We start from the raw sequence: 13,581 nt of genomic DNA on the forward strand, positions 1-13,581 counted from the left end.
AGGATAGTGTTAGTGTGAGGGGGTAGCTGGTCGGCGTGGATTCGGGGGGCCGAAGGGCCTGTTCCCACGTTGTATCTCTCGCGTTGTTCGGCATGGACTTGTAGGGCCGAGATGGCCTGTTTCCGTGCTGTAATTGTTATATGGTTATATGCTTATCTCTGACCTAAACTAAACCTGTAGAAGAGGGCTTGTATCCTTGGCCTGAGAAACTTGCAGTCACAGCGTAGGTTTGCTGCATGTTCAAGAGAACCGTGACTGGAGGCAGAAATTAAATGCACATTTCTTAATAATTTGAAATATTCCGTTAATTAAACCACTGTGTTCACAGCATGAACATATACGGCACCTGCTACCACAGAAGTGCTGCATGTTTAACACTGGCATGCCACACCCTATTGCTGTTTGTTATTGCTCAAAAAGTTGCCTGCCAGCATTAGACATCTCCTTTGCAAGTGGTCGCTGATGAGCAGAGCAATTTGAAAAACACGCAGTGTCCTTCAAGGGACTGCTAGTAAGTGGGTTGATTGAAGAAGCTGAAGGTTAAGAGAATATCAGAGCCAAGTGTTTAAAATCTGGAGGGATTCAGACAGAGTAGCAGAGAGAATCATTTTCCAATTAGCTGCAAAGGCAATAAACACCAGAGAGAACAGATTTCAGACAAAAACCAGGGGACCACGAGGGAAAATGTCCTTCAGCAATAAGCAATGAAGGCTTGCAAGCCAATAAGATGCTGGGGAAGAATTGAATATAGTGGCCAAAAGGCAATTGAGTAAATAGAATCATTGAATGATGCAGCATGGAAACAGGTCCTTTGGCCTAACCCGGCAAGGTCGACCAAGGCACTGCTTTGTCACAAGTCTTATTTGCTGCAATTTGGCCCATATCCCTCTAAACCATTCCTATACCGAAATGCTGCTATGGTATCTGCCTGAACTATCTCCCCTGGCAGCTGTTCCACATATCCAATAGCTCTGAATGAAAAAGTTGCTCCTCATGTTCCTCTTATATCATAAAACAATTTCCTCTGGTTTGTGATTCCCCGACCTGGCATAAAATACTCTGTGCATTCATCTTTCATCTAATCCCCTCATATTTTATACACCTTAGTTGTACACAAATAGTTGTAAGAAAAAAATTGTAGAGATATAGGAAAAGTCATAGGGTCATAGAGTGATACAGTGTGGAAACAGGCCATTCGGCCCAACTTGCCCACATCAGGCAACACGCCCCAGCTACACTAGTCCCACTTGCCCGTGTTTGGTCCATATCCCTCCAAACCTGTCCTATCCATGTACCTGTCTGTTTCACAAACGTAGGGATAGCCCCTGCCTCAACTACCTCCTCTGGCAGCTTGTTCCATACACCCACCACCCTTCGTACGACAAAGTTACCCCTCAGATTCCTATTAAATCTTTTCACCTTCACCTTAAACCTATGTCCTCTATTCCTCGATTCACTTACACTGGGCAAGAGACTGTGTGCATCTACCCGATCTATTCCTCTCATGATTTTGTACACCTCTGATCTTCCTGCGCTCCAAGGAATAGAGACCCCGTCTACTCAACCTCTCCCTACAGCTCACACCCTCTAGTACAGGCAACATCCTCGTACATCTTTTCTGAACCCATTCTACCCGATCTATTCTCAGCCTACTCAACCTCTCCCTAAAGCACGGCAACACCCTTCTCTGTACCCTTTCCAGATAAAAAGGAATCAGGTTTACAGATTGCTCAACTGAAAATTTAATGGCAAATGGGCCAGTTTTGAGCATCTTTATTCTGTAATCCCTTGGCAACAATAGGTTCAGGGACTAATACATTGTAGATCCCACACGACTTGTTATTCTCCCTACATCTGCAATTTAGAACAGTTTGCCTCATTCCCAGGAGCGTCTAGTGACTGTGTTTACTCTTGTGACAAATGTAGGCCATTTGGAATGTGAAGTTATTGCCAGATTCATGCATCATGAGCAGCTTGCCGACGTTGTACAAATTCTAATCAATGCCATGCTTGCACATTTTTTTCTAATTTAAAAAACACTTTTTTTTTTTAATGTAGCTGCCTGGGAGACAGGACCATTTGTAATTTCTTTCCGAACTAGTCATTTGGTATCACTTGCCTTTCCCCTTAGCCAAAATAAACACAAGTGGAATGAATCTTCAATGCCATGGAATCGTAGCATATCTGAAAATGATTGCCTTGGCCATGAAAGGGACTTGGAGCGCAGCAAGTAGTGTATTTACACGCTTGTGGAAAAAGGGGGTCAGAATTATTAGGACCGTGCCAAACAAAAACCATGGCAAACTTGGTTTCATTTTTCTTCATCTATTGCTGCACTAGGAAGCAAAGTAGATTGTGAAAACAATACAAGAAAACCCATTGAAAATTGAATAGGAAATATATTTTGTTAACAATGACGTTGTTGCACAAGATGTTGGCACATAAATGCTATGTACAGAACTCGAGAACACACCCTGCATACACTATCTAAACACCACCATGCAAATTATTTCCAGTTAAACGTAGTCACCAAGATGCTACACATTTCACCACGTGTGGTGCTTGGAATATGATTCACCCTTTGTGAACAGTTGAGGACATGACACTGTTTGAATCTAATCTACTTCAGCAATGTGCAGAGTTACCTACAATAAATGCAGCAGCTTTAACGGAAATGAGGAATGGTCTGTACACATGCCTTGCATCCTCGCACTGGTTAAACATAACAGAAAGAATACACTTTCCACTTTGTGTAGGAAGGAACTGTAGATAGACACACAATACTGGAGTAACTCAGCAGGACAGGCAGCATCACTGGATAGAAGGAATAGACAATAGACAATAGGTGCAGGAGTAGGCCATTCGGCCCTTTGAGCCAGCACAGCCATTCACGGTGATCATGGCTGATCATCCACATTCAGTACCCCGTTCTTGCCTTCTCACCATATCCCCTGACTCCACTATCTTTAAGAGCTCTATCTAACTCTCGCTTGAAAGCATCCAGAGAATTGGCCTCCACTGCCTTCTGTGGTAGAATATTTCACAGATTCATAACTCTCTGGGTGAAAATGTTTTTCCTCATCTACGTTCCAAATTGCTTATTCCTTATTTTTAATCTGTGGCCCCCGGTTCTGGACTCGGGAACATGTTTCCTGCCTCTAGCGTGTCCAAACCTTAATAATATTATATGTTTCAATATGATCCCCTCTCATCCCTCTAAATTCCAGAGTATACAAGCCCAGCCGCTCCATTCTATCCACAAATGACAGTCCCACCATCCCGGGAATTAACATCGTGAGCCAACGCTGCACTCCCTCAATAGCAAGAATGTCCTTCCTCAAATTTGGATACCAAAACTGCACACAATACTCCAGGTGCGGTCTCACTAGGGCCCTGTACAACTGCAGAAGGACACATTTGCTCCTATACGCAACTCCTCTTGTGATGAAGGCCAACATGCCATTAGTTTTCTTAACTGACTGCTGTACCTGCATGCTTACTTTCAGTGAGTGATGAACAAGGACCCCCAGATTCAGTTGTACTTCCCATTTTCCCAATTTGACACCATTCAGATAATAATCTGCCTTCCTATTTTTGCCACCAAAGTGGATAACTTCACATTTATCCACATTAAACTGCATCTGCCATGCATCCGCCCACTCACCCAACCTGCCCAAGTCACCCTGCATCTTCATAGCATTCTTCTCACAGTTCACACTGCCACTCAGCTTTGTGTCGTCTGCAAATTTGCTAATGTTACTTTGAATCCCTTCATCTTAATCATTGATGTATATTGTAAATAGCTGCAGTCCCAGCACCGAGCCTTGCGGTACCCCACTAATCACTGCCTGCCATTCTGAAAGGGACCCGTTAATCCCAACTCTTTGTTTCCTGTCTGCCAACCAATTTTCTATCCATGTCAGTACCCTACCCCCAATACCATGTGCTCTAATTTAGCCCACTAATCTCCTATGTGGGACCTTATCAAATGCTTCCTGAAAGTCCAGGTACACTACATCCACTGGCTTTCCCTTGTCCATTTTCAATTCAATTCAACTGTATTGTCATTGCACAGATACAAGTATAGGTACAACAAAATGCCGTTTAGCATCTGGTTATAGTCATAGTGTAAGATAGTAGAAGTAGAAAATAAATAATACAGAATAAGCATACAATAGAGTAAAAGAGCACTGGTTAACAATGTGTGGAATGTGGATGGATTAGAAAAAAAAACTGGTACATAGGCAAATACAAATGTGAGAGACTAAAGATATTTAGCGACGGGACTCCGAGTTCAGCAGTGTAATAGTGTTATTGAAAAAGCTGTTCCTCATCCTGCTTGTGCGAGACCCGAGGCTCCTGTACCGCCTCCCTGGTCTCTTTACCAGTGGCATCCTCAAAAAATTCCAGAAGATTAGTCAAACATGATTTTCCCTTAGTAAATGGGTGAAGTTTCGTGTCGAGACCCTTGTTCAGACTGAACTGCAGATGCAGGTTTATACCTAAGAAAGAAACAAAGCACGAGAGTAACTCAGCGAGTCAGGCAGCATCTCTGGAGAAAAAGGATGTGTGACGTGTCAGGTCTGGAGAAGGGTTCCAACCCAAAACCTCACCCATCCTTTTTCTCCAGAGATGCTGCCTGACTCACTGAGTTACTCCAGCACTCTGTGAAACGTCACCTATCCATGTTCTCTACAGATGCTGCCTGACCCACTGAGTTACTCCAGCACTCCGTGAAACGTCACCTATCCATGTTCTACACAGATGCAGCCTGACCCCATGAGTTACTCCAGCACTCTGTGTCACCCACTGCACTATCCTGTGGTAGCAGGTGTGAACTGCAAATAATGCTCAGTTTATACAGAGAAGACCCGGGAGGTTTAAATGGAGAACCTTAACTTTTATCTACATTGGAGTAAGCTAGCTCATGCATGAACGATGAGAACAATTCTAGTCTGTATAAAAGGAAGCTTTCCACAACATTGGCAAAGAAACTCCCTGACACAGTGACACAGAAACTCCTTGACACAGTGAAGTGTTGGCCCATCAATGGCACAATCTTCCGCTTTGGCAAGAACACATGTTGTCCTCGGCAACGTGACGGTGGGTTTGGGATGGGTGGTGGGGCAGGGAGGAGGGGCGGAAAGAGCTGAGGGGAGTGGGAAGGGGGTGAAGAAACAACTACTATGTTAGCCAGTTGTCAAATATGACACGTAGAAACAATTAAATGAAACAGTTAAAGTATTGTATACAATAAAAGCTTCATGATCTGGCAGTGCGCACGGACGGCAGAGAAGGCAACATAGAAACATAGAACATAGAAATTAGGTGCAGGACTAGGCCATTCGGCCCTTCGAGCCTGCACCGCCATTCAATATGATCATGGCTGATCATCCAACTCAGTATCCCGTACCTGCCTTCTCTCCATACCCCTTGATCCCCTTAGCCACAAGGGCCACATCTAACTCCCTCTTAAATATAGCCAATTAACTGGCCTCAACTACCCTCTGTGGCAGAGAGTTCCAGAGATTCACCAATCTCTGTGTGAAAAAAGTTCTCCTCATCTCGGTTTTAAAGGATTTCCCCTTTATCCTTAAGCTGTGACCCCTTGTCCTGGACTTCCCTAACTTCGGGAACAATCTTCCTGCATCTAGCCTGTCCAACCCCTTAAGAATTTTGTAAGTTTCTATAAGATCCACTCTCAATCTCCTAAATTCTAGAGAGTATAAACCAAGTCTATCCAGTCTTTCTTCATAAGACAGTCCTGACATCCCAGGTATCAGTCTGGTGAACCGTCTCTGCACTCCCTCTATGGCAATAATGTCCTTCCTCAGATTTGGAGACCAAAACTGTACGCAATACTCCAGGTGTGGTCTCACCAAGACCCTGTACAACTGCAGTAGAACCTCTCTGCTCCTATACTCAAATCCTTTTGCAATGAAAGCTAACATACCATTCGCTTTCTTTACTGCCTGCTGCACCTGCATGCCTACCTTCAATGACTGGTGTACCATGACACCCAGGTCTCGCTGCATCTCCCCCTTTTCCAATCGGCCACCATTTAGATAACAAGAGGGAGGTGCCGGGACAACACTGAGATCGTAGCCGGGATGACAAGAGGTTTTAGTGACGAGCGTCTGGTCAGATGGACAGAGCGAGAGTGCCCAGGGAATGGACAAACTGGCAGAGGTTGAACACCAATAGAGAGTTCAGGATGACAGTGAGATGTGCTAATGGAGTGGTGAAAACATTCAATACACTGGGTTACCCAAGCTATTTGTTTAACTGGCACCCATCATCCAGCAGATGCATCATATCTAAAGATAGACAAAATGCTGGAGAAACTCAGTGGGACAGGCAGCATCTCTGGAGAGAAGGATTGGGTGACATCTCAACCTGAAACATCACCCATTCCTTCTCTCCAGAGATGCTGTCTGTCCCCGCTGAGTTACTTCCGCATTTTGTTTAAACCAGCATCTGCAGTTTCCTCCTACACATCATAACTAAACATTCAGTGCATCTAAACGTTATTGTGATCTGGCATAGGTTCAAATGAATGAAAATGCTAGGTTACTGCTGAAAAATGGTTTGTATATCTTCGAAATGATAAAGAATCAGACCACATTAATATTGAGTAAAGACCAAGACTAGTTGACAGTCTAACAACATCCGAGTCTTAATCTAATAGTGACCGTTGTATGTGCAGAAATCTGAAATAGCTTCTCAAGCTCTAATCTGGAAAATGTAATTTACATGCATTGAGGCAGAAACTGTCCATGCAGATTAGGCACATCTACCAGTTAAAACTACAGCAGAACAATGAGAGCTGTTCAAAAAGCTAACTTTGAATCAAAATCAGTTTCCTTCAGGGGTAAGGGCTCTTGGTGCCATGAAAAATAACAAAGCAGAACTGACGAGGTAAGGAACAATGTAAAAACAAAAAGAAAAATAATTCAAAAAAGGCTGAGCAACCCTGGCAATTCAGTAACATATAAACATAGAAAATAGGTGCAGGAGTAGGCCATTCGGCCCTTCGAGCCTGCACCGCCATTCAATATGATCGTGGCTGATCATCCAACTCAGTATCCTGTACCTGCCTTCTCTCCATACCCCCTGATCGCTTTAGCCACAAGGGCCACATCTAACTCCCTCTTAAATATAGCCAATAAACTGGCCTCAACTACCATCTGTGGCAGAGAGTTCCAGAGATTCACCACTCTCTGTGTGAAAAATGTTTTTCTGTAAGATACAAGGGGCTGGATACCAGCAAACACATTAATTTACAAGGGTCCCCCAAACCGTCATTTGGGCAGATGAAGTGAGGCAAGGCCCCCATCTAGACACGAGGAACTGCAGATTTGGTTTACAATAAAAGGCACAAACTGCCGGAGTAACTCAGCAGTTCAGTCAACATCTCTGGAGGACATGGACAGGTGATGCTCTGGGTCACGTCTGATAAAAGTTCCTGACCCAAAGCATCACCTATCCATGTTCTCCACAGATGCTGCTTGACACGCTGAGTTACTCCAGCACTTTGTCTTTTTAAGAGCTGCACCTATTTCTGCAGTTTAGGAGGTGGAACAATGATTTAAAAATATGAACACATGGGAAAATTTAATATCACCACACCTGACTTTCTGCATCAAATTTAAGGCGAGGGACACAAACTCTTTTGTTCCTGGAAGTATCCCAACAACCATGTCAGAACAGAAGTGTGAACTTGAAAATACTGTAAAGCTGAAAATTTGATATCACAAATATTACTAATATTTTCTGTTTTATTTCAAGTGTCTGGAATATGCCTCAAAAGCCTGATGTGAAATTCACTGTCATATAAAATCCCATATTTTATATGTTTCCACAAGTGGAAGAGTCTAGGACTAGAGGTCATAACCTCAGAAATAAAGGACGTTATTTTATGACGTAGATGAGGAGAAATTTCTTTAGTCAGAGAGTGGTGAATCTGTGGCATTCTTTGCCACAGAAGGCTGTGGAGGCCGTCAGTGAATATTTTTAAGGCAGAGGCAGATAGATTTTTGATTAGTACAGGTGTCAGAGGTTAAGGGGAGAAGGCAGGAGAATGGGGTTTGGAGGGAGAGTAATCATGTTTTGTCTTTCTGCTGACTGGATAGCACAAACCAAAAGCTTTTCACTGTACCTCGGCACACGTGACAATAAACTAAACTGAAGTGCTGAAGTAATGCAGCGGGTCAGGCAGCATCTCTGGGGAACATGGATAGGTGACGTTTTGGGTGGAGAACCTTTGCAATAGTCAATCTGCATCTGCGTTGGTCTGATCTGCAAGATGCAGGGAATGGGCAGTGGCATCCAATGTGGTACAGAGCAATCTTTACTTTGAGCATATGTGGCCTGTATTGTCCATGGACTGTGGACAAGCAGGTTGTCACAGCAGCAGTTTGATTTTTAGAGGTCCTGCATGAACAAGCTTTTCACGTAGGTCCCATTAAGTCGTTCTACATTAGATTCCTAATTCTGGTGAGCTCTCATTCCCAGCCCAAGCGTACGATTCTTGTCCAGCCTTCCCTCTCACTCAAGATCTGCTGAAACAGTTCAACATTAACCTCCACATGCTGATCTGTCATCGTGAAGTACGATTACACCTTCTGAGAATATACCAGCCCACAAGATAAATACTCAACCAACACCTCTGTTTAATGATTATACATCTGATAACCAACCTCATCCCACTAAGTACCAATCATTCTCCTCAGACCATTGATGACAACTTCCAACTACCCCAACCACGATCACACTAAACACCTTCAGACAACTAATATCCAACCACATTTCCCCCACCACTAATTATACCAACTGAACGGCAACCTCATCACTTTGACTACTAATCTCACTACCTCACCCACAATTATTACATTCACCAACCTCATCCCAACCACTAATCACACTACCTACCACTAATTGAATCCCTAATTAATGACCTTGGTTTTTTTCTCTCCGCTACTAGTAATTTTAGGTTTAATTTGTCTCCTCCAAATGCATCGTCTCCAGACATTCTTACTCATTGGACCTCTCAGCCGTCACCACCAGTTTCCTCATTCAGTCACTGCTGGGAATACAACACATCGGAAACCTTCCCCTTTGTTCTCTCCGACCCTCTCCCTTTTCTCCGTAGCTGACAAATTTGATTCATACGCGAGTTAAACATTTTATAAAAAGACTTACTCTAAAGAGTCAATGAGTTTCTTTGGCTCTACAGTCGGAGGGTAGATAACCTCCTCGACATGGTTCCGGTTGCAGTTTGCATAAGCCGTGGAAATGTGGATGAAGGCATCAAGCTTCTGCATCTGTCGGGCTAGCACCAAAAGCTGCTGTGTGGCAACCACATTCAACTGCAGGGCATGTCTGCGCAAGGCCAGAAGAAAGGAAGGTAGGATCAATGAGTGCAGTAACAAGGGAAACTATTGCAAGACATAGTTCAAAATATGTAGGGAGTGCAGATGCTGCTTTACACCGAAGGTAGATACAAAATGCTGGAGTAACTCAGCGGGTCAGTCAGCATCTCTGGATGGAGGGAATGGGTGACGTTTCAAGTCGAGATCCTTCTTCAGAGATGCTGCCTGTCCCGTTGAGTAACTCCAGCATTTTGTGTCTATCTTTAGTTTTATCTTAACATTTTACCTTCCAGCCAGTAAATGGGACTCTAATGTGCATTATCCTCAAATTGAAAGAACATAATTATAAGATCAAATTGGCTTGCCAAAACAAAATCAGTTTGGATTTTTTTTTAAACAAAGTGCTGTGGGAATTGAGCACGTCAGGCAGTATATAGGGAGGAAATGGACAGTCCATGCTTTGAGTCAAGACTCTTCTTCACACTGGAGCATGGTGAGGTAGAATGCTGAGAGAGCTAATCACCTCTCAATTTGACCAGATGTTATATTTGTGGCACAGCGGCATAACAGACTGTACAGCATTGCTGAACCATGCAGACTCAATGCCTCCATGTCACTTCGAATGTGAAGTCAATTGTGCTGCCATGAAGACCCAAGGTCCACAGCTTGAAATGCTGGAATAGGAACCATGCTGCCTTTTAACCACCGGCTGAAGAGGAGCACAAGTGGAAACCTCACAGCTAATAATTCCTTCTATGGGAAGCTCATGGCCTGATAAGACTTGATTGAAATGAAACAGGAGAACAAACTTTGTTTTACCCTGAAACAATGTAAATATTTGATGATCTACAAGTTTTGTTGTATCGCTTGTATATTATTTTGAAAACTTTAGAGGTAGTAGGCCAGAAAGATATGGTACATTTTTTTTTAACGTCTGATTGAAATATGGAAAGCCTGCTTCATATTCTAGATTGTGAGAAATGATTTTAATCAAATTTACCAGCTAGGTACATAAGAAATTCTGCAATAATAAACTATTAGGTAAATAACTAACTTTTTCCTCCTAATAAGTGTAGAAGTATAGTTTTCAATTACATTATATACTAATTTTCATGGCATTAACTGTAGAATTGTCCTTAGAAGCTTTACAATGTCCAAAATATCAATATTATGCATAACGATATCTTTCTATTAATAACCTGCTTTGCTCTTTTATGGCTGAATCAGCGGAATGTGCAGCAAATCTATTTTAAAACGGGTCTTTTCCAGCATTAATTGTACTGTACTTTTATGGGACTCTTACATCAGATTACCTTCATATCTCGTAAATTAAGAGATACACTGGTTATCTGGAAAGATTACACTCAATGAGATCCTATTCCAGAGTTGAGCGGGAAATGCAACAGTGACAAGCAACAAATTAAGGGAACTGAATTATAGTGATGGCTATAACAATTAATGGTAAACAGGAAAAGTCAAACCTCATTAAATGTTATATATATTATGAAAATAATTATAATGTTATACACACAAACACACATATATATACTTTAGAGGTAGTAGGCCAGAAATATATGGTACATTTTTTTTTAACGTCTGATTGAAATATGGAAAGCCTGCTTCATATTCTAGATTGTGAGAAATGATTTTAATCAAATTTACCAGCTAGGTACATAAGAAATTCTGCAATAATAAACTATTAAGTAAATAATAGATATATACACATATATACACACACATACATATACACACACACATATATATATACACATACACATACACATATATACACACATATATATATATATATATATATATATATGTATATATATATATATATATATATATATATATATATATATATATATATATATATATATATATATATATATATATATATATATATATATATATACATATATACACACACATATATATATATACACATATACATATATATATAATATATATATATATATATATATACATATATATGTATATATATACACACATACACACATATGTATACACACACACTGAACTATTTTTTCTCAGTTATTATATTGTTTGTATATTCTGTTGTGCTGCTGCAAGTAAGATTTTCTTTGTTCTATCTGGGACACATGACAATAAAACACTCTTGATTCTCAACCACTTCAATTTGGCTACACAGATTATTCAAGGGACATACTTCAGAGGCTCGTCGAATCGTATGGTGGCTGCACAGTGGAAGATGACGTTAATGCAGGAGAGCAAACGCTCGGTGTCCTCGGAGCTGATGGCAAGGTTGGGCAGCATCAGCTCGCTGCCGATGGGAATGATCTTTTTCTGGAAGTCTTCTCTCACTCTGTCAAAGAGCTGCAAAGAAATACAGATCAAAACATTAGCTACAAACTTAACCCATAAGCAAACTACTGCGTGTGCTAGAAATTGAAAATGCTGGAAGTATGTGGAAGATCAGGCAGCATCTGCGGAGAGGGAAACAGTGTGTTAAACCAATGACTTTTCATCAGTTCATTTACCTGAATGGTTACCTTTTCCTTCCCCCTCGCTCCAGGCAAATTCTGTACAGACAGAGCCTACTGTCAGGATTGAACCCGTCTTTGGTGCCGTGGCAGCAACTCTACCACTGTGCTGCCCCTAATCATTTGATTAGGATCATGGCTGGCATGCCATCAAAGAAAAAAAAAAGACAGACAAATTGCTGTTGGCTAGTGAATTTGAGCAGAGCGATTCACCGCTTGAAAAAGCCACGTTGGTATTGCTCCTGTAATCCATATCAGAGGGGCATCTGAGCAGATGAAACGAGCATCATTCAGCAGTTAGACCTTCGGCAACATATCCAAACAGCCTGCCTGCCCAAACGCAGTTGGCCTATTAAGGGCTTTTGAGCTTGTTAAAGACATGTAAAACCTTTAGATATTTAGAATATCATTAAACATTATAACTATGTAAATAATTAAAAACGTATTAAAGTACAAACAATTAAAGAACAATGTGCATCTGGCCCCCTCCTCAACATGTCAGTGGAGAGTAGAATACACACAAGTCCAAGATATGCTGAGCTACAAATGGCTGCCAGTTCTCTTCAGAACTACTTGCTATTGTACTGATTAATACCTCAGCCTGTCATGCATGTTAGTGCGGTGGACCAGACAGACAGTTTTATTCTGTCCTATTACTTATTTTGGCGGATGCTAGACATACTACTTCAGAGCTTAACAACAGGGAACACTTAATCAATATTTAAAATAATCACGATAGGCACAAAATGCTGGAGTAATTCAGTGGGTCAGGCAGTATCTCTGGAGAGAAGGAATAAGGTGACATTTCCAGTCGAGACCCTTCTTCAGACTGAGTCGGGGAGCGGGAAACTAGTGGCATGAACAGGTACAGAACAAATCAGAGCCGGCAACAATGACCAAGGAAAGATGGAGCCCATCATTTAAAATTAATCAAATCAGCAATAAAGTCTCTCAATGATCGAGACATCCACAGGTTAGGTCTTGAAATGCTTTTTACAATGACTAACAAAACCACAGACCCACATCAGAACCATGATACCCAATCATATAATTCACTAGAATAACACAGACATGTAGTCTATTCCTCAACATTCCAAAACGCAAATGTTCTGCCAATATTTGAACATCCTTTGTGATGAATAAATATGAATTACTGAATTTCTGACTCATCACAGACCAGCAGCATTAAAACTTGCTGGCGGAGGTCAACTCCACGTTTAAGTGGAGTCATGCCAAACATTTTGAAATGATTAGGAAGCAACTGCAGATGCTGGTTTATACCAAAGATAGACACAAAATGCTGGTGTAACTCAGCAGGATAGGCACCCTCTCTGGAGAAAAGAAATGGGTGACATTTCAGGTCGAGACCCTTCTTCAAACTGAAGAAGGGTCTCGACCCAAAACAGGGATGCTGCCTGTCCCGCTGAATTACTCTAGCATTTTGTGTCTACCCGTTGGATTTCACTGTTCTGAAGAACACATCGATGGTGCCTCGGTGACGAATGAGATTCCCACTGCTTGGATCTGCCAGCAGCATCCAAGCGTGCAGAAGTCTGTACTCTGTGTTAAGGAATTCCTGCCACAACCTCTCCAGCTCTCTACCCACTCAGTATTCCAGTTCATGCATGAGCAAATACAACAAATCATCCAGGTAAACATTGAGCATCCCGACTGCTCTGATATCT

General features: G+C 41.8%; 1 protein-coding gene across 4 annotated transcripts in view; it reads right to left on the reverse strand.

Annotated features, from left to right (window-relative positions):
• Positions 1 to 13,581, reverse strand: part of si:dkey-97m3.1 (fatty acyl-CoA reductase 1) — a 108,902-nt gene that overhangs the window by 28,135 nt on the left and 67,186 nt on the right. For all 4 annotated transcript variants that reach the window (XM_055650019.1, XM_055650018.1, XM_055650021.1 and 1 more), the window contains exons 3-4: positions 11,563 to 11,729; positions 9,202 to 9,381 (exon numbers count right to left, since the gene is read on the reverse strand). In XM_055650019.1, the coding sequence (XP_055505994.1) occupies positions 9,202 to 9,381; positions 11,563 to 11,729 (347 nt within the window). The remainder of the gene's footprint in view (positions 1 to 9,201; positions 9,382 to 11,562; positions 11,730 to 13,581) is intronic.

This window comes from Leucoraja erinacea, chromosome 19 (genome assembly GCF_028641065.1).
Source record: "Leucoraja erinacea ecotype New England chromosome 19, Leri_hhj_1, whole genome shotgun sequence".
Classification (NCBI taxonomy): Eukaryota; Metazoa; Chordata; class Chondrichthyes; order Rajiformes; family Rajidae; genus Leucoraja; species Leucoraja erinaceus.